The sequence below is a fragment of the Hypomesus nipponensis genome, chromosome 8 (genome assembly GCF_054491055.1).
Source record: "Hypomesus nipponensis isolate SF chromosome 8, ASM5449105v1, whole genome shotgun sequence".
NCBI lineage: Eukaryota > Metazoa > Chordata > Actinopteri > Osmeriformes > Osmeridae > Hypomesus > Hypomesus nipponensis.
This window is the reverse complement of record NC_140368.1, coordinates 17079109-17100000: the sequence shown is the minus strand read 5'-3', so window position 1 is coordinate 17100000 and position 20892 is coordinate 17079109. Positions and strand designations below refer to the sequence as shown.

General features: G+C 44.5%; 2 protein-coding genes, 1 non-coding gene and 2 pseudogenes across 4 annotated transcripts; 4 read left to right on the top strand and 1 right to left on the bottom strand.

The window, feature by feature from the left end:
- Nucleotides 1–138: 138 nt before the first annotated feature.
- On the bottom strand, nt 139–209 carry trnag-gcc (transfer RNA glycine (anticodon GCC)). The gene has a single exon. It is a non-coding gene; the product is annotated as a tRNA-Gly (tRNA).
- Nucleotides 210–1679: 1470 nt separating this feature from the next.
- LOC146275355 (uncharacterized) lies at nt 1680–2365 on the top strand (annotated as a pseudogene).
- Nucleotides 2366–4854: 2489 nt separating this feature from the next.
- LOC146275354 (uncharacterized) lies at nt 4855–8015 on the top strand. Its single transcript, XM_084703174.1, has 4 exons — nt 4855–4940; nt 5168–6272; nt 6483–6618; nt 6703–8015. Exons 1-4 carry the CDS (start codon nt 4855–4857, stop codon nt 7797–7799), a joined length of 2424 nt encoding a protein of 807 aa, XP_084559300.1. The 3' UTR covers nt 7800–8015.
- A 616-nt stretch (nt 8016–8631) lies between these two features.
- On the top strand, nt 8632–11326 carry LOC146275353 (uncharacterized). The gene is made up of 4 exons (XM_084703555.1): nt 8632–8829; nt 9451–10158; nt 10248–10319; nt 10422–11326. Exons 2-4 carry the CDS (start codon nt 9459–9461, stop codon nt 10475–10477), a joined length of 828 nt encoding a protein of 275 aa, XP_084559681.1. The 5' UTR covers nt 8632–8829; nt 9451–9458; the 3' UTR covers nt 10478–11326.
- Nucleotides 11327–15280: 3954 nt separating this feature from the next.
- Nucleotides 15281–19592, top strand: LOC146275352 (uncharacterized; annotated as a pseudogene). Its single transcript, XR_014766326.1, has 5 exons — nt 15281–15480; nt 15571–15666; nt 15844–16708; nt 16842–17971; nt 18236–19592. The product of XR_014766326.1 is annotated as an uncharacterized LOC146275352 (transcript).
- The last annotated feature ends 1300 nt before the right edge of the window (nt 19593–20892 follow it).

Here is a 20892-nt window from a genome sequence, read left to right as displayed (position 1 = left end):
CCTGGTCTCCCACGTGACAGGCGGGGATACTGACCACTATACTAACGAGGACTCTGATGCCGATAGCCGCGGTAGCTCCCGACGTTACACGCGCTGACCAGGACCAATCAACTCAAAACAAGACCAACGCAAGAGTAATGCATTGGCCGGGAATCGAACCCGGGCCTCCCGCGTGGCAGGCGAGAATTCTACCACTGAACCACCAATGCTAGCACTCCGTTCCCTTTGGGACGTCACGCCACAGAACGCGGTCTCGCCGTCACGCGAGGACGGGCGGCGAGAGGGTGGGACGTGTCAACTTGCACTAAAAGCCAGAGAGATGCACAGTCTCTTCCGTGAGTCTTTCCATTACCCTCAAGGTGGGGTTCCATGCAGATCCGGACGTGGTTGAAGTCAGCCCCTGCTGGACAGATGGTTCCACGTGTCCAGCTTTTGGGTGCAAGTGTAACACTGTAGAATATGCGTTATTCAGTTATTGCTAAAGGAATGTGTAAAACCAAGCCCCCTGATTGCCTTACCATAAAAGCGTCCTTCAAATCAAGTCCTGTGAGATGACGGTGAACCCCACTTTGCAAAAACTGCATTTCTCCCCGTCAGGGAATTGAACCCTAGTCTGTTCCGACTTTCCCATAGACACCCATTGTAAAAGAGAGAGGCACTATCTCGTCACTCAGTCAACCTCACTCGAGCCAAAGCACGGCACCTAGAACAGCGAAGATCACCGTTTCATCAGATTTGTCAAAACCCGATCACTTTTGTCATTTAACACTACACAGTTATATGACTTAGATCATCAGTGAACTGCCGTTTTCTGTTTTTCTTCGTCACTTTTCCTTTTGACTATCAACTTCGATCTGACTGCTAGCGTTTTACAAGTCTCCTCATCAATCATCTAGCGCGAAAAACAGGTACTGTAAATCATATTGTTTTACACAGCCAGCTAATATGTCAGTAACATTTGTAGATGTCTCAAAGTGTATGTAATACGATAGCGTTTTTCTAAACTGTTAGAGCTAACCAGATCACGTAAAACTGTACTGCAGCAGTACGGTGGGGACAGGGGAGCGGAGCGGGATGTATGGGAAAATATCTAGCTTACTGTAATACAGTAACGGTATCATAGCAACAGCAAACACTTTCTGAAGCTCACGTATACTGTATCTAGCTATGATACGACAACAACAAATAGTACACTGGACGATAGCCTACTGTACTGTTGGGAGAAAGCAAGAAATACGCAAAGCAATTACATACGATCATTTTAGTAGTGATTATGATGATCAAGTACACTACAGTAGCTCACGGTCTATATCTAGCAATCTAACTAGATTACTGTTAGCCTACTGTACAAATGTTACAATAAATGACTTTGTGTGAAGAGGGGAGAGGCTTGGAATGAAGAAGAGAAGAGAACTGTTACTGTACAGCTAGATTTACTCACTGTTAGTTACTGTAACGTTCCTGTATTTTAGCAGTAATTTTTTATGTTGCTCATTTGACATGACTACATTACATAAGTATTTCATAAGTAGGCCTACAGTGCAGTGGGCAGTGTTGAAGATATTTAAACAACATTATATGTGTGCTATGTGTATCAGTACTACAGTATTTAAATGAAACAGTCTAGTTTGAAGTATTTCTATAATCCAATGCACATCATGTCTTTTGTACAGATCAAGATGGAGAACTTCAGTTTTTCCCCAGGGAGGATACAGGTGTCCTTCAGAAGAGGCCCATCAGGGCATTTACGACAGGACCCCTCTGAAGCAGCTCAGAGGATCAAAGAGAACCCCTCCCTCCAGGACAAGTCTGCACCTCAAAGGGAAGACTTGGTGAAGACCAACGCACACACTGAGGTGTTTCTGAGAGGGGGGATGTGTCTGACCGGCTGGAGGTGTTAGGAGAATACATCCTCCAGTTTGGAAAGTACAAAGGGAAGTCCTTCAGGTGGCTGCTGGAAAATGATGTAGGCTACACCTTGTACCTCATCAATAAGGTAGAGCAGGAGCAGACAGCCGGGCAGTTTAATCCAGCGGGCCACAGTAAAGACAGCCTACTGTCCTTCCTGGAGTACACCAAAGGCTTCAAGGATATTGAGGACCTCCGAATGTACCTTAAAAAAAGACCTGCTGCACTCGCTGTTGCCTCTGAGGATGACAACCTTGTTGGCTTTGGTGCCAGAGCTAAAAGCACATGGGGGGAAATTTGGAAAAGCAGAGCTGATGGGTATGCAGCTTTTATAATGGCCAAAAAGTGCGTGCAATCTGCAGCAGTACCTGATAAAGCAAAGCCACTCAACAGCATGCACACTTCCACCCCCAAATGTTGCAGCCTCAAGCTCATTCACCTCAACACCTGCCCCTGATCTTCCAGGTCTGTTCATAACACAAATCTGGACACACTTCTCTAATTGTTGTAAATGTATTTATGTATTTATTTTCCCATAAAAATGGTAATGTTCTCTTTGTTTTATGTCACAGTCATGGAAGATGATATGGATCTGGAGAGGGCCATGCTGAGTCTGTCTCCTTCCAAGTTAGACACTCAGCTGAGTGAGTTATCTAAAGGAACATGTCCATACTTATATTGGTCACTTACAGACAAGTGATGATTGATTATTTAATGGTATTGCTCTTTTTCTCTATTCGTTCAGTCTCACCAGCAGCAGTAGTGGCAGCTGTAACACCTGCTTCATCCACAACTAAAGGTTTACCATCAGTTTGGGAGGATCATTTTGTGATTCACAGAATTAATCTGCCATTATTGAGTTTTAATATGCTTGTTTGTTATTTTGGTCGCGTTCTGGCCTGTTCTGATGCTTGTGTTCTTTTGTTCTACTTGTTCTACTGTTCTAAGGATGTAACATGTCAGCGATGAGGGTAAGTGTTCATATGAGTTCTATTTGTGCATGCTTTCTATAAAGCTTTCATGGGTTTGGCGTTTCAATTAGTCCGGGATGAGTAAGTGTAGTGCCCTTTGATTTAAATAAAATACATAATTTAGTTAAACTCAGTTTCCTCTCCTGTGAAATCATCATGCCAAACCTTTGACTGTTTACACATGTTGGTATTGTCACTGTGCTCTACTTGCTTTCTGTCTTAGATTCCATATGAAAATGTATATAAAACCTTTTATATTTATTTGATAAAAAAAAAACACTTAAATCTCAAGTAATCAGACAACATGTACATCTGTTATTATGATAATAGCAAGTTAAGGCAACAGTGACTGTAACCAATTACAATTAACAATAAGTTAGTTACCAGACTGTAGTGAGGGGTCAGATAATAACACTTTATTTTCCTTAACAGTGGGAAGCAAACCAACAGCTACACTATCGAGCCCAGCTGACTGCCTCGCTAGTGCTTCTCCTTTGAAAGGTCCATATCTATATGTTATTTATATGTATATCTGTATATTATATTTATTATAGTTACAAACATGTTTCCCTGTTATGTTTAATTAATTATTGTTTCATTTGCATCAGTGCCCTCAGCTCAGGTGAAGGTGCCTTTACCAGTGCCTCCCCAGCTGCTCGCCGTGGCTCCATCCTTGATCTCACAGCCTCGGCCACGTGAGCCTGCAGTGTCAGAACAAAGTATGTCAACACAGACACACACACATACCCTGCAGTCAAAATAGTACGGGATTGCCATGTTTGACATTTTATGAACTTCAGAAAACAAATGTGTCATTTGACAACAAAATACTAAACACAGAACAGCGCCTCTTTTTCACTGACGGTAAAAATGTAATTCTAATTCAATGTAATTGAACAATATTTGTGTTATATATGTTGTGTTTTTACAGCTCCATCACACTCTCATGGTCCTCCAGCATGCGCTCATCCTCCTGTGGCACAGCCTGCTGCCTGTGCAGCTGTAATCCCCAGCTACGAGCAGGATGTTAGCCGCTGGAACTGCTCTCCACAGCAGCGGATATGGATCAAGACGGAGTAGGAGGCAATGGGACTATGGCCAGGGTCCAGACCGGTACGCCATCTGATGAATATGGTCTCCTTGTGGCGTCATCCCCCTCAACCGGAGCTCATCGAGTCCTCCTATGACCTGCCATCGCCAAAGTACTTTCAGCTCCATCCATTTTTCATCTGGAAACCAGAGCATGCCATAATGGAGAGAATGAGGAACAACTACATCCTTCCCTGTCTCCATGGCTGCCCCAGTCCCCAGGTGACGTCTTCTGGCATGGGAAGACCAAGGGTAATCCTCGGCACCAGTGGCCAGTACTATTTGTTTGCCTCTCGCCTCACCTGCAAGGTCTGTAAAAAGTACTGGTATGCTGACAAACCACAGTGGGTGGATAAGCTGCCAAAGCTTTTTTCCAACGTCCTGCCAGCCTTCCTTACGCACAAGAAGGCCATCTGTAAGACAGTTATGGATGAGCTGAGACGCAGCTGTAAGTCTCCCCACGACATGGCCAACCAGGTGATGGAGATCATGCACCTCAAGTACGAGAGAGCTCACCTGGCCTACCTGCTCAGTGTGCAGAACATCAGGGATGCTGAGTCTGGCCGGTATGGACAGAAGACCATCACTGGGCTTCTGAGGCAGGAGGATTCACCTGCTCCTTTTGGGGGATACGAAGACACAGATGGCTGGTATGGAGTGTCTGTGTCTGCACACTACCTGGTAGACTGTCTCCTCCAAGAGTACCAGCGTCAGGAACAAGCCCTCACACAGCTTCTGCAAGGCACCTTTGGACAGGTCTTCAGGTCTGACCACACCCGCAAACTTGCAAGGAAGGTGACTATCATCCGGCACCATGTCTTCTTATGCGGTGATGAACGAGAATTGGATGATCCTGTCCTGGGTCCTGCTGCAATCAGAGTGTGAGATGTCACTGGAGCCCATGTACGAGGGGCTGGCCCGTCGCTACACTGCAGCTGGAGTAGAGAAGGCCAACTACCAGTGGGTGGACAGGTATGAATCACTTTACTAATAATGTTTTTATTTAGTACACACATCAAAGGGATGTATCAACATTTTGATAAGTCATCTGTTCTTATTTATTTTCAGTTTAGTTTTTATTTTAAGTTCATGATGAAGTCTATAAGGTCTCAAATCTAAAAATGACACTGGCCATGCACAGGTCTTAAATCTAAATATGACACAGACCATGCACACATATTTTGTCTTGGTGTAAACAGGGATTGCTGTGCAGCTTTCAGAGTTGCTCACCCACAGCACCATGAGCATCTATTGTGGGATGCATGGAAGACCACAGAGAATGTGGTTGCAGAGGTGACATCCGGGAATGTGACCAACACCTGTGCCTCGCGGAGCAAGTACAACCACGAAATCTCAGTCAGGCTGGACTTGTTCCACTGTTTGCGTCGGTTCACCAGGGAGTGTGTCTCAGAGCACCATCACCTTTTTAGCTCCTTCTGCAAGTTCCTGTCTTCAGCCTGCACAGTGGTAGACCAGAGTGACCTGCAGAAACTCAAAGAGGCCTACACCTTCTGTGGGATTGTCCCTGCAAATCCCACGGCTCAGCACATCAGACAGCACTGCAGGACCATGGTACCCCAACCCAGAGAGCTGGTGCAGCGTGTGGAGGATGTCATGCGCCACTTCCACCTGGACAAGGACCCAAATGACGTGCTGCTCTTCAAGCCCTCCATGTTGAAGGAGTGGAGGATCCAGCGTGTCCACATGTTGAGAGGCTGCCTGAGTGACCCGCAGGCAGGGGAGGGGATCATGTACAGGTACGGTGGTACCCTGCAGCTAAATCACGTCAAGGGGGAGAAAGCTGCAGTACCCGTATGGATTCCCGTTAGGGGCACCTCTCAGCAGGAGGGCTTCCATTTCCACCAGGCTCGCTGGGTGACAGGCAACAGGGTCTCCACCGAGCTGTTCCAGGCCCAGGCGATGACGGGAGTAGTGCGGTGGAACTTCCAGAGGCTGGTGGACCTGAAGCAGCCTGATGTGCTGCTGCCTGGTGTGTTTGACCCTGTTTTGATGGTGGAAATCAACAGGGCCTCACAAATCGTGACAGGGCAGGCCAAATACCCAGCACTCCACGTGACGAGCAGGGACACAGGGGAGAGGTTTGGTCTCCAGTACCAAGAGCCAGACTGTCGCCCAGTTCCACTGGACTGGGAGAAACACAAGGCAGTAAGGACAGTCTCGACAGATGTGGCTGAGGGGTCAGACCACCAAGTCTCTGAGCTGTCATCTGTAGAAGCTGTGGTCTTCCATGTCACTGCTGCCCCTGTTTCCACTATAGAGGACATAAAGGAAGACATTTCTCAGGTAATCCAGATCTCTCTCTCTCTCTCTCTCTCTCTCTCTCTCTCTCTCTCTCTCTCTCTCTCTCTCTCTCTCTCTCTCTCTCTCTCTCTCTCTCTCTCTCTCTCTCTCTCTCTCTCTCTCTCTCTCTCTCTCTCTCACACAGACACTTACTTAAAAACTTCTGCTGTCTATGATTATTGTAACTTAATGCCATTCTACATCTTCCTTCAGACTGCTGACGTACAAGACCTGGCTTCAGCACAGGTCCTGCCTTCACAGCAGCAGTCCCCACAGGCTGTCCTTTTCCACCCGCCGTCTTCTACCACTACCAAAGAAGAGAGCTCTACAGATACCCTGATGGACACAGGTACGGTCATTTAAATGTTACACACAAGTCAATGTTTAATTAAAGTTTAACATAATACTTACCTTTTTGCAATACCTTTTGCAGTTCTGCCAAACACACCACCACTGCCCCGTACAGCATCTCCATGTGCTGCCCGCACTGGACCCATCAAAACAGGAGGCCGCATCTTCGTCCTGGATCACAACCGATGGACAGATCCAATGAGAGCTGCTATTGATGGGCTCCTAGCCAAGCACCACGGGGAAAAAGACCTTCTGAAGAGGGTGGATGCTGGCTATGCTGCCATGGTGCAGAGTGCCTGCACAGATCCCAACAGCCTGCTGCACCCAACAACAAGGCAGCATATCTCTCGATATGTGAAACATCTTGCCAAGCTAATTAACACCAGCTCCTCACTAAACACCAGCCCAGAGAAGCTCCTGGAGACCCAGCAGCTGTGGCAGCGTCTGACTGTCGAAAGTCAAACAGTCAGCGTGCCAGTCACTCCTCTGCCTCCTGCTCCTGTAAACCCACCCACTCCTCTGCCTCCTGTAAACCCACCTACAGTGGGTTCCACTGAGGATGCCCCACTAACCAAGGCTACAGTAGAGGTCATGGTCAAGGAGATCCTTGAAAAGCAGCAGGCAGCAATGCAGCAACAACAACAACAGCAGCAGCCTAAAAAAACAAGGACCTGCCTCGCATGTGGACAGCCAAAATCCCGCTACCTCAATGATGGCTCCTCTGTCCATTTCTTTTATCAGACTGGAGAGGTGAAGTATTTCTACTGTTCGAAGAAGGTCTTCATGTCCTATTCAGCTGAAGGCCTCACCAACCCCAGGATGGCCTTTGAGGATTTTGCTGCCACTGCCTTCTTTCAGCAGGAGTTGGAGGCCTCAAAGCAGAGAGGGGCAGAGAGAAAGAGGGTAACAGAGGAGAGAGGAAAGAGAAAGTCTTTGGAGCAGCACCCTACCGGCCGTCTGTGCAGGTTCTGCCATCAGCCAGTGAAGCAAGGCCCCAACAGTCCTCACATTCATGGCAACTTTCCTGGTGTAGCTGGAAAGTACATTTACTGTCCCTCCAGAGTTTTGTCCCTCTACCAGTCACAGGGCATGGTAAAGGAGATGACCTGGAGGGAGTTTCAGCAGTCTGCCTTTTATGAGGCTGAAAAGCAGAGGTGGATGGTTGAGAAGGGCAAGTGATACACTCGCTCTCTCACACTTATTTGTAGGTGGCATTTTGTGTGTGTGAATTTCTTAGTGTGTGTTACATTGTAAATATGATGTTAATTGACTTCACTTGCTGTATCTTTTTCATTGCTCAACATAACATTACTGTACATATTTATTTGATCACTGTATATATATATTTATATATATATATATATATATATATAATTGTTTATATCCATATCTATGTACATTGCTGCACATAAACATTACTGTACATATTTTTGTTAATATTGTTCATAGCTATATTGTGGTGTGGTGTTTAAGAATTATTTACTGTGGTTACAGTCAAAATTGCAAAGCCAATGAAAAGCACTGCAGGTTCTCAAATAAAAAAGATATGATAATCATCCAAGTGGTCTGTGTAAAATGCATTATACATACATTCTGTGTTCTCCAACATCTATTTGTAAACATAAAATATACTTTTTTTATGTAAGAGGATTCAAGGAAAGTCATTCTCTTAGCAGGAATACACCAAATTAATAAATCAAAACAATATTTGAATCTTTACAATGGTACTTTATAATCTTGAAATTAATCATGGGAATTAATATATTTAATACTGAAATAAGACACTTTGCCTTGGGTGGGATTCGATCCTGTTCTCTCAAATGCACGTAGAAAAGGCCACAAAAATCCTCTACGGCTACACACGGCTGGCCCCCGCGTGACAGGCGGGGATACTGACCACTATACTAACGAGGACTCTGATGCCGATAGCCGCGGTAGCTCCCGACGTTACACGCGCCGACCAGGAAATTCCCTAAAACGTCTCCCATTCACTCTCAATGGTAGTGCTAAACCACTACAGATGTAATATTCTAACGGCCTCTGGTAGGTTTTTTGGTGCTGTTCCGATTTTACCATAGACTCCCATAGAAAAAGAGAGAGGCAACTTTCTGTCAGTCAGTTAACCTCACTTCATCGAACGAAAGAAGACAGCAATATTTTTATCAACGATTGAATGTGAAGTTTCATCATCATCGAGCGGAAAAAACAGGTAAATCTCATTGTTTTACTGCCAGCTACTATACCAATGTTGTCTGGAGATGTCACAAAGTGTATGTATTAGGATATAGAAAACGATCGTACAATTTATAAAGTTTGCTAATTACCTCACGTACTGTACAGTACCAGTACAGTAGTCTGAACTACAGTAGAGCTAGTCGGCTCATATTTCATATTTTACGTTACACACTGTCTGTATCTAGTTTACTCGCTCACGTTATTGGAACAGTAGTCGGCTAAACTCAAACTGTATTTAGATCGGTTGCGAATGAATACATACATAAATTACAATGACAGTTGTTCTAATAACTAGACTACAGTAACTAGCTCACGGTCTGTATCTAGCAATCTAATAATTTGTGTACAGAGTATGTTTGCCAGCTACAATAAATGACCGTGTGTTTGGAGAGGGGATGAGTCAAGGAATAAAGAAGAGTAGCCTATTACTGACGTACAGTAGCATTCATGTACATTAGCAGTCATCTTCTGATGTTGCTTAATTGACATGGCTACATTATGAAGTGTTTCATGAGTAGGCTACAGAGGGAAATTTTGAAGAATTTTGATCTAAATTAAATCATTTTTATCACTCTATGCACATTGTCTTTTGTAGAGATCAATATGAAGAAGTTTTTCCCTGGAAAAATGCAAGTCTCCTTCAGAAAAGGCCCATCTGGGTATTTGAGACAGGACCCCTCTGAAGAAGCTCAGAGGATCAAAGAGAACCCCTCCCCCCAGGACAAGTCTGCACCTCAAAAGGAAGACTTGGTGAAAACCAATGCCCACACAGAGGTGTTTCTGAGAGGGGGGGTTGTGTCAGACCGGCTGGAGGTGTTAGGAGAATACATCCTCCAGTTTGGAAAATACAAAGGAAAGTCCTTCAGGTGGCTCCTGGAAAATGATGTAGGCTACACCTTGTACCTCATCAACAAGGTAGAGCAGGAGCAGACAGCTGGACAGTTCAACCCAACGGGCGACAGTAAAGACAGCCTACTGTCCTTCCTGGAGTACACCAAAGGCTTTCAGGAAATTGAGGACCTCCGGAGGTACTCTGTCAAAAGACCCGCTGCACCCGTTGCCTCTGACCATGACAACCTAGTTCGCTTTGGTTCCAGGGCTAAAAGCACCTGGGGGGAGATTTGGAACGGTAGAACTGATGGGTACGCAGCGTTCATAATGGGAAAGAAGTGTGTGCAGCGCAGCAAAATGCACAATCTGCAGCAGTACCTTATGAAGCAAAGGACCCTGACAGCATCCACACTTCAACCCCTTAATGTTGCCGACTCCAACACCACCTCAACCCCTGCCTCTGATCCTCCAGGTCTGTTCATGTAACATATATCACTTACATAATGGTATACAAATTTGTTCCATTCAAATTGTAATGTGACCTTTTGTTTTATTTCCTAGTCATAGAGGATGATGAGTATTTGGAGAGGGCAATGCTGAGTCTGTCCCCTTCCAAGTTTGGGACCCAGCTGAGTGAGTTATCTAAAGGAACATGTCCATACTTATTTCAGTCACTTTCAGATCAATTAAAATGTATTATTTAAACATAATGCCATGTACTTGTTCTCTGTCCAGGTTCACCAGCAGTAGCAGCAGTTGGGATATCGGTTTCATCCACAGCTAGAGGTTAACCATCCATCGGTTTCGGAGGATAATTTTGTCACGCGCAGAATTATCTACCATAACTGAGTTTTAATATGCTTGTTTATTATTTTGGTCGTGTTCTGGCCTGTTCTGGTGCTTGTGTTCTTTTGTTCTACTTACTGTTGTCCTAAGGATGTAACATGTCAGCGATGAGGGTAAGTGTTCATATGAGTTCTATTTGTGCATGCTTTCTATGAAGCTGTTTCAAGGGTTTGGCATGCCAATTGGACAAGGATGAAAAAGTCTGTAGCGCACTTTCATTTTAAATTAAAAACATAATCTAATTATGACTTCTCTACTTACCTACATGAAAACTTTCTCTATCCTTTGAAATCTAGATGCCAAACCCTTGACTATTTATTATTTTATGTTGGTATTGTCACTAAGCTTTACCTGTTATCATTGAAATGTCAAATTGATATAGTTAGATTTGATATTGTTCAATAAAATCTATTTACCATTTGATTAAAAAAAAATCTTCATTTGTATTAATTTATTGAACTAATCAGAATGAATGTATTAATCAGAATGCATGGATAGCTTTGTTATTATGTTAACAATTAAGGCAGAAGTGACTCTTACCAATTACACATACAAACTAGAGAGCATACCATTTCTGGGGAAATTGTGAGGGTGTGCTTGCAGCTGCCCCAACTGCCCATACTCTCCTGGTGTTTACATATTTCAAAAAGCATTTAGATGTATGACTGCAGTTCAGACCATTGTGTTCCCTTGATAATAAGTTTGTAAAAATGACATGCATCACTCAGATGGAGGAGAGGTGATACTGGTTGGTTGGAAGAGAAGGAGGCCAGATGTATCTCATGAAGATGCAGCGCTAGGAAACTTATTAAATTGTAATCAGATAAACAACTTGTTGGTTGCCCAACAAGAGGAAGACACAGCATCTGCTTCTTCAACTCCTTAATCCTCTCAAGGCAACTGTTGCACCTGGTTATGAGGTTGTAGGCTATGGGACGTCTAATATTGCATTTGTCTATATGTAGGACCGTGTTTCTCAAGTGGTAGGACATATTGATTCATAAAAGCATCTAAATGTAGCCTATCAACGTCAATATATTAATGTTTTCTGTTATTTTAAAGTAAGCTCAGAGACATATGAATGTAGAGTTGCTCGCTATATAGGCCTAGAGTAGCCTACCGGACACCGTGAGCTGAGCTCGCAATGCCTAGCCCTAGCCTACGTGACGCCGCTTTTTATGACACACTTCAAAGATGTAAAGATGGTGCGATTTAACCCTGTAAGACCCCATGGCAGTAGCGGACTGGCCATCGGGAGAATACCCGATGGGCCGAAACACTTTTGGGCCGACCCATAATTTTTTACTACTAATAAAAATGTTGGAAGAAGGTTGAGCAACACGGTTTGCCGGCCCCCCGTTCCCCCAGGCCGGTTGGTCTATTCCAAATGAACGTCTATGCAGCCCTTTGTGCCGCTTATATACACAACTGCGACACTGACAGATCGAAAGTTAGCTATAGAGACAATATAAAGATGGAAAACCAGGTTAAGAAACGTAAACGTAATTACCTTCACTACACAATGTTTTACCAATTTGACAAAAGGCTATGTTTGTTTGTTTTACATCAAGCTCAAAAAACTACTTTTCGCTCAAATCAGCCAAAATAATTTGCTCGCATTAAGCGTAGAAGTCCCAAAGCATCACATCAGGCACAGAATTTGCATGCATTAGCAGGGCGCTTGCTGTGGTGGCGTATACGGGACCGGTTCTGGTAGGCTGGTCTGGATCAAAGTCCAGGGCCTATTTTTACTCCCAGTCCGTCCCTGCCCCATGGTTGTAAAATTACAACGGCACTTTGAACGGTTTAATTGCTCTTTTTTTACATTTTGGGTGGCTCTTAAAAGAGCCGTTGTTGTGTGTGCGGTGGCTAGCACAGGAGTCGTCGGAGACCGTGTTGGATGTTTCCCAAGAACACATTGTTTCCAATGTGATCAAGGTGGACATTGTCGGGTCGGTACATCCACACAAAACCGTGTCTTATTTGGGGGTGTTGAATGCTCCCCATCCCACGGTCGGCCAGGAAGCTAGACACGGCTGCGTTGACTCGACGTCTTGCCCTGTCGATACCAGAAGCGCTGGTGCTCCTCTGATACCTCCAGACGCAGCGTTCCAGGATATCCGAAAACACCAGCAGAGTGTTTGGGAACATCTCCATGATGGCCCCCAGGTCTCGCTTCATCTGCCTCGTCAGGTCTACCCCGGTCACTTGGCTGAGGTTGTTTCTCCCGACGTGGAGCACCATTATGTCCTGGCTGGGAAGCATGCCACACTTCTCACAGAGCTTAGGCACAAGGTCTGCCCACCTCATGCCCCTCACCCCTACCCATTCAATATGGCAGTCCAGTGCAAGGTCGGGGTACAGTCCGACCTCCTCTGCGTGTCGCACAAGCCAGTAGACCAACGATCCAGACGTGGGGACGACTTTGGTTTTCCATGGTGTGATATGATCCAACATCTGCCTCTTATATACTAGATGGCTTCACGCTTCTTCTTTTTCAAACAATGCAAGGCTAACATCTGCCTGTTTATTTGCCGCCTGTGTCTGTGTTGTTTTTATTCACAATATTCTCATTGGTTGGCCTTGAAGACAAATATAGCTCTACATTATTTCTGAGACACTCGTCCTATTATGTAATTTTAACGCCCTGAATGGCATCATTTGAGTAATGAGGGCAAGCACAGGCTTATTGATTAATTAAAAAACGTGTTTCATTATGCATGATAGAGGAGCCTAGTTAGAGAAGGATTTAGCAGTTTTATTATTACAAGCCTATTTTATTAATAATTTTCAGAGTAACCTCAAACCTTTCTTTTGTTTCTTTGACCTTACATTTTCTTTGAGGGCTTAGTGATCTCAGTTTAACATCAATATTTATAGCGACAACATTACCGGACACTGTTAGCTCGCAATGTAGACAAAGAATGCCCCTGCAACAAAGTTGTTACTTAAATAGCCAGCTAGACCATACGCTAGACGCCCAGCAGAAGTTTGTAGCTAACAAAGAATGCTCGTGCAACAAAGTTGTAACTTGGTAACAAGTAGCCAGCTAGAAACCGAGCAGAAGTTTGTAGCCATATAAAGGCCTATATATATAGGCTACTTGATTTAGCTGCAAGATTCGCTCATTTTGAGTGTCCAAGATATGATGGATTCTGATCTGTATCAACAGTCTAGCCATGTAGCTTAGGCTTGTCCGGGAAGAGTGGATTTTTTTTACGGCAGGTCTGGAAGATACATTTAGTTGCACCTGGTTAGAAACACATCGAATTTAATGCAATTTTACACAACACATAAATAATTTGAAAAATGAACACCCATCTTTGCTGTATTGAAAGGGTCCTGTGTAAGCTATGGGACGTCTATTGCATTTGTCTATGTGTAGGACAGTGTTTCTCAAGTGGTGGGTCCCGACCCAAAAGTCGATCGCAAGCTGGTGTAAGTCATTCTGATTAATAAAAGCATCTTACTACATGTTTTATGTTATTTAAAAGTAAGCTCAGAAACGTATGAATGTAAAAGGCATCTTTGTAAACCACTCTGATCTGTTGTAATTTGTAGGCCTATAACTATGTAAACGGAACATTTAACTTACTTGACTGTAAAGAATGACTTTGTATTCTAGCTGACCAACAGCGCAAAGACAACAAAGCTGACGAGATGTATAATATATATAGTGCTACATATATCTGGCTACTACAGTACGGCACTATCTGGTGGCTGGACGAATTGCAAAGTAACCTCCCGAAAGCGGTCTGGAACGGACAACGAAAAGTCGAAAATTAGCTGTAGGATTAACAGCTAGGCGAACTAATTTGTAGTTATACTGTAGCTACCTGCCACTCGTATATTGTACAGTACTGTAGGCTACCTCCCCAGGCCAAAGCGATCTGGAACGGAAGACGTACAAGGTCGCAAGTTAGCTCTAGCTCTAACTTACGGTCTAACACCTTTGGTAACAGATAGTAGCAGAGACGTGCCGGTGTAACAGCTAGAGCTAACTTCTCTGTGAAAATAAGAGACCGTTTACACCGTTTACGAAAGTAGAGCTAGACTAGCTAGCTAGCTCTACAGTATCTATAATCATCAGCATACATATTTCACAAGTGTTTCGTATCACAATTTTAAATGGTTATCACCATGGCTAGTCAAATCGTTTACTTGTAATCTAATAAAATAATAAATCCAAAAACGAAAATGTATTTGTGAGGAATGTTTAACGATTGAAAACAGATGTAGCATTATGTTGTATGTATGCCCTGTGTCGCCGGGGCAACAGAGGCTATGTCATGATGACTCATGATGCTAACGCCTCAGCCGCAGACCACTCTTTCCGAAAATAGATGTACTAGCTTAATAACAATGCGTACATCATATTATACACTACATTTCATAATTTTGTTTTATGACAAGATTAAATGAGTAAATAGTTCACCCTGGCCTCATTGCTTGTAGCGTTTCTAGTTAGCTTATCATCTCCCAGAAGTTAACAAGCTGCTAAACTAATGTTCTGCAACAGGTAGTCACGCGTGTTTTCGTGACGTTAGTGACGTTAGCAACGTCAGTGACTGTGGCTAGCAAGTTAGCCACCGTTAGCTTCACTTTTCACCACAAAAACGTAATTTCTACTTACACCGTGCAACGGAACGTAAATCCCAATACAAGCAACTCAATGGCTACCATAACGAAACGTTTGACACCGAGGTTGTCTATGTAGTCCAAATATTAACAAAGTTTTAGGGGGGCAAAAAGAAATAATAATAATATATATGTGAGATTACAATGGTTTGTGCTCGCCGAAGGCAAGCACACCCCAATAAGATTGGCACGCCAAACTGTGTCGAGGGGTCAGATGATAACACTTTATTTTCCTTAACAGTGAGGAGCAAACCAACATCTTCTCTCTCTAGACCAACTGACCGCCTCACAACTGCTTCTCCTTCGCAAGGTTGATATCTGTACATGTATATCTCATATTTATTTGCTATGAAAGTGTCTCCCATTTATGTTTAAGTTTGTGTTATTTTATCTCCACCAGCTTCCTCCGCTCCTGTGAAGGTCTGCCTACCGGTACCTCCTCAGCTGCTTGCCTTGGGTCAATCTTTGATCCCACAACCAACCTTGTCAGAACAAAGTATGTCCTTTCATTTTCAATGGACACAAACTCTTTTTTTGTTGTCTATAAACAAGCTAGTTTTCAGAAAAGTAAAACATGGTCATTTCATGCCACTTACTGAGAGAAAAGAGAAACTGAATGTTTTCTTGGCCGATAAAATGTAAATATCTCAATCTGGTTTTTGCTTTTTCATAGCTCTGTCACACCCTGCTCCTCCAGTAGACCCTGCATCCGCTGAACAGCCTGCACCCTGTCCTGCAGTGTCCATCAGTGTCCCTAGCTATGACTCGGATGTCTGTCGCTGGACCTGCTCCAATCAGCAGCGTATATGGATTAAGACGGAGATGGAAGCTTTGGGGCTGTACTATCTTTTTGCGTCCCGTCTGTGCTGCAAGACCTGCAGGAAGCACTGGTTTGCTGACAACCCTCAGTGGTTGGACAAACTTCCGCAGCGCTTCATCAACATCCTGCCAGCCTTTCTGACCTACAAAAAGGCCATCTGCAAAACGGTGCTGCATGAGCTGAGGCGCACGGGTAAATCACCCAATGACATGGCCAGACAGGTGACGGAGATGCTGAACCTAAAGTACGAAAAAGCTCATCTGTCCTACCTGCACTGTGTGCAAAATGTCCAGGAAACAGAGGCGGGCTTGGGTGGCCAGAAAACCATCAGTGCCTTCATCAGGGGGCACAACCAGGTGCCTCCTTTCGGAGGTTATGAAGACGCTGATGGTTGGAGGGGAGTGTCAGTGTCTGCACAATATTTGACAGACTGCTTGCTCCAGGAGTTTTGACGCCAGGAGCCAGCAATCAACAAGCTCCTACAGGGCACTTTTGGGCAGGTGTTGAGATCTGACCACACGCGCAAGATTGCCAGAAAGGTTACTCTCTCCTCAGGGGCCATGTCATCCTACGCCATCATGAACGAGAACTGGATGATCCTCTCCTGGGTGATGGTGCAGTCTGAGTCTGAGCGCTCCTTGGAGCCCATGTATGAAGGTCTGGCCAACCGCTACACTGCTGCTGGACTGGACATGGCCAAGTACCACTGGGTGGACAGGTATGGTTATTATATAGCACACAATTCATAAGACATGTAAATCATCTGAATGTCACTTAATTTCTGTTGTAAATATAGCCCATATATTTGCATATTTCTAATTTTGTTTTCTTCCATTTTTGTTATTGTGTAGGGACTGCTGTGCAGCATTCAGGGTTCCAGACTCCCACCCTGGTGAACATCTACTGTGGGATGCTTGGAAGACCACAGAGGCTGTGTTGGCAGAGGTCACTTCAGGGGAGCTGTCCAACATCTGTGCCTCAAGGTCAAAATTCAACCCGGACATAGAAATGAAGCTGGACCTGTTTCACTGCATGAGGCGTTTTTGCAGGGAGTGTGTGTCTGAGCATCATTCCCTGTACAGTTCCTTCTGCCAGTTCCTCTCCGCTGCCTTCCTTGTGGTCGACCAGGAAGATCTGCAGAGGCTGAAAGTTGCATACACTTTCTGTGGCATTGTGCCTCCAAACCCCACCAAGCAGCACATCCGGGATCACTGCAGGACCAAGATCCCTCAGCCTCAGGAGCTGGTGACCAGGATAGAGGAGGTTCTTCAGCACTTCCAAATGTCCAAGGACCCAAACAATGTCCCGCTCTTCAAGCCAACAATGCTGAAGACCTGGAGGATCCAGCGGGTCCACATACTGAGGGGCTGCCTCAGTGACCCAGAGCTGGAAGACGGGATCATGTACAGGTATGGGGGAACCTTACAACTGAATCACGTCCAGGGGGAAGGAGCCAGAGTGCCCATCTGGATCCCAGTCCGAGGCACTTCCCAGCAGGAAGGCTACCACTTTCACCAGGCTCAATGGGTGACTGGTAACCGTGTCTCCCCTGAGCTGTTCCAGGCCCAGGGTATGACTGGAGTGGCACGCTGGAACTTTGAGAGGCTGGTGGACCTGAAACAGCCTGATGTCCTCCTTCCAGCGATGTTTGACCCTGTGCTTATGATGGAGCTGAATGCAGCCTCTGTAAGGGTGACAGGCCAGCCCAAGTACAAAGCCTTGTACGTCTCAAACAGGGACACTGGAGAAATGTTTGGGTTGAAATACCTGGAACCTGGCTGTCGTCCAGTACCTATCGACTGGGACAAATACAGAACCCCTGGCCCCACTCAGCCCTGTCCCCCTACGACTGCAAACACCCAGTCCTCACTGCAGTCCTCCAGCGAGCCCTCCATAACGCTATTTCATTGTCCTGCGCCTCTCCCCCCTGCTGCACTGAATCTCAAGCGTGAGAGTTCAGAGGAACCCCAGGACAATACAGGTAATTTTAGGTTGTTCAGTTCTTTAGTATTAGACTTTAATTTAAACATTCTACTTTTTAAGATACGTATATGTTTATTGTATGCACCTTCCTGCTACAGGAAATTCCTTGTTTTGTGAACTTACATAGCAAATAAAACAAATTCTGAAAGGAACATTTTGAATAGTACACATATTTACACGTACAGACATCCATTTGTGGTTTTCAAAAACAAACTATACACTGTATTTACTAACAATAAACTATATCCAATGTATTTCTCAGCTGTGCCATACACACCGACCCTTCCAATGGCTGCCTCTCCTCGGAGTGCCCGCACCGGGCCTGTTAAAACTGGAGGCCGGGTCTTTGTGCTTGACCACACCAGGTGGACTAGCCCCATGAAAGTGGCCATTGACGGTCTGCTCACCACACACCATGGACAGAAGGACATGCTGAGGCTTGTGGACCACAAGTATGCAGCCATGGTCCACAGTTCCAGCACCGACCCAAATTCCCTCCTACACCCGACAACACGGCTGCACATCTGCAGATATGTAAAACATCTGGCCAAGCTGCAGAACACCAGCTCCTCACTCAATATAAGTCCAGAAAAGCTGCTGGAAACCCAACAGCTGTGGCAGCGCTTGACAGAGGACAGTGTTACTGTGCCTGTAACCACGCTCTCACCTACCACTGTGAATCCACCAGCCAAGGCAGCGCCACTGACAGAGGAGACGATTGAGAGAATGGTGAGTGACATTCTCCAAAGACAGCAGCAGCAACAGCAACAAGCCAGAGGACAAAAGAAGAAGACAAAAACCTGTCTTTCCTGTGGCCAGCCCAAGTCCCGGTTTGAAAACGATGACTCATCCATTCATTTTTTTTACCAGAATGGGCCAACCAGGTATTTTTACTGCTCAACCAAAGTCCACCAAAAATACGGGGCAGAGGGACTGACAAACCCCAGGATGGCACTAGTGGACTTTATGGACACCCCATTTTTTGAGCGGGAGCTTGCTGCAACCCAGCAGAAAGTGCAGGGCCAGAAGGCCAAAAGGAAGGCAGCAGATGTGCCACCACAGGGGCGGCTGTGCAGGTTCTGCCGCCTTGTCTTAAGACAAGGCCCTGATAGCCCTCACGTGCACACAGGATTCCCAGGAGTGGCAGGGAAGTATATCTACTGTCCTGCCAAGGTTCTCACTATATCAGGACCAAGGCATGGAGAAGGAGCTGACGTGGGGGGACTTTAAGGGTTCAGCCTTTTATGAGGCAGAGAAGTTGAGATGGCTGGCTTAGAAGGGAAAATGAATAGGAGAGTGTAAATAATGGTGTGTAATTAGTAATGTGCACATAATCCTGTGTAAATAATACTGGTGTAAATATTGATGTGAAATAATAGAAACAGTGAAAGGCTGTGTCATAGTAGAATGTAAATAATGGTGTGTAATTAGTAATGTGCACATAATCCTGTGTAAGTAATAGTGGTTTAAATAGTGATGTGAAATAATAGAAATAGCGAAAGGGTGTGTCATAGTAGAATGTAAATAATGGTGTGTAATTAGTAATGTGCACATAATCCTGTGTAACTAATAGTGGTGTAAATAGTGATGTGAAATAATAGAAATAGCGAAAGGGTGTGTCAGTAGTGTTTTGCTTTTGTGTAAATAGTTTTTTGCTTTTGATCTTGAGACTTAATACACTATAAAACAAAGTTCAGATTTCAGCATGAGTCTTGGATTCATTGTTATCATCTATACTGAACACAGAAAAACATTACCAAAAACTATGGATGACAAAAGTTTCATATTTTGACTGACTTGATATTTAGTCTATTTAAATTACTTTTTTTACAAAAACTTAGTACAAAAAACATACCAGGGCTTAAAAATGATTCCGCTTTCGGGGAATTGAACCCCGGTCTCCGGCATGGCAGAGAACAGGCACTTAAAATCTTGTTTTTTCTGTTATACCTATGCGTAACTGGCCCCCGCGCGGCAGGCGGGGATACTGACCACTATACTAACGAGGACTCTGATGGCGATTGCTGCGGTAGCCCCCGAGGTTTCATTATTAAAAGAAAAACGTCAGACTAAAGGGAAAGGTTAACAACTTTGGTGATGAAAAGACAGAGTTGGGATGTGTGACTTGAGCAGAGCAGTGGGGATGGGGTCCAGAGTACAGGTACAGGATTTCATTTTCTGTCGATATCCTCGACATGGCTCTCCTGAAACTCAGTGAGAGGTAGGGGAGACAGCACACTCACAGATAAGGTGTTGGTGTCAGAGGGAAACAGAGATGGAGAGCTAGACATCACAGAGCGAATGCTGTTGACCTTGGATCTAAAAAAGTTGATGAAGTTGCATTGATCCTCTGTAGCCTCAGTAGAAGAGGAGGGTTGTGGCTTCAGGAGATGGTTTATGGTGGAAAAAGATGTTTAGAATTGCCAGGGTTTTTATTGATTAAGCTTGAATCGTTTTTACTTTGCCATTTTTTTTGAATTTGTTGGTCAATTTATGTCTAACATGTTACAGAAGCGGGTGAAAACTTGATTGTGTACAATCATTTGTTGATATAGCCACTTGTACACTTTAACATGGAACCAAGAAACGTTCAATACACGGATAAATAGACAAACAGTGTCAACAGTTTGATCAGAGACCATATCTGTTTTAAGATCTCAAATAAAGGTTGGTTGGGTTAGCCTTCAGCAGCCGCCTCTGACTTGAGTCCCCTTGAGCAGGAGACTCGTGCTCAAGTCAAAGGCGCCCATTAAATGGTAATTTCTGTTCACATCAGAGGGAGGAGCCTATATGTAAGATTATTTCTGTCAAAATTCAAATGATAAATTACATTCTCAAATGGCCAATGGAAATTCTCAAATGGCCAAACAAACCTTTTTTCACAATGTTGCAGCAACTACCGACGTTAGAAAAATGAAA

What these genes read in the sequence shown, in the direction of transcription:
- LOC146275354 (XM_084703174.1), top strand. Translation starts at nt 4,855, where the DNA reads ATGTCACTGGAGCCCATGTACGAGGGGCTGGCCCGTCGCTACACTGCA. An exon ending in AACTACCAGTGGGTGGACAG is followed by an intron (nt 4,941 to 5,167) that starts GTATGAATCACT and finishes TGGTGTAAACAG; the next exon opens with GGATTGCTGTGCAGCTTTCA. An exon ending in AGATACCCTGATGGACACAG is followed by an intron (nt 6,619 to 6,702) that starts GTACGGTCATTT and finishes TACCTTTTGCAG; the next exon opens with TTCTGCCAAACACACCACCA.
- LOC146275353 (XM_084703555.1), top strand. Translation starts at nt 9,459, where the DNA reads ATGAAGAAGTTTTTCCCTGGAAAAATGCAAGTCTCCTTCAGAAAAGGC. An exon ending in CCCTGCCTCTGATCCTCCAG is followed by an intron (nt 10,159 to 10,247) that starts GTCTGTTCATGT and finishes TTTATTTCCTAG; the next exon opens with TCATAGAGGATGATGAGTAT. An exon ending in CAAGTTTGGGACCCAGCTGA is followed by an intron (nt 10,320 to 10,421) that starts GTGAGTTATCTA and finishes TTCTCTGTCCAG; the next exon opens with GTTCACCAGCAGTAGCAGCA.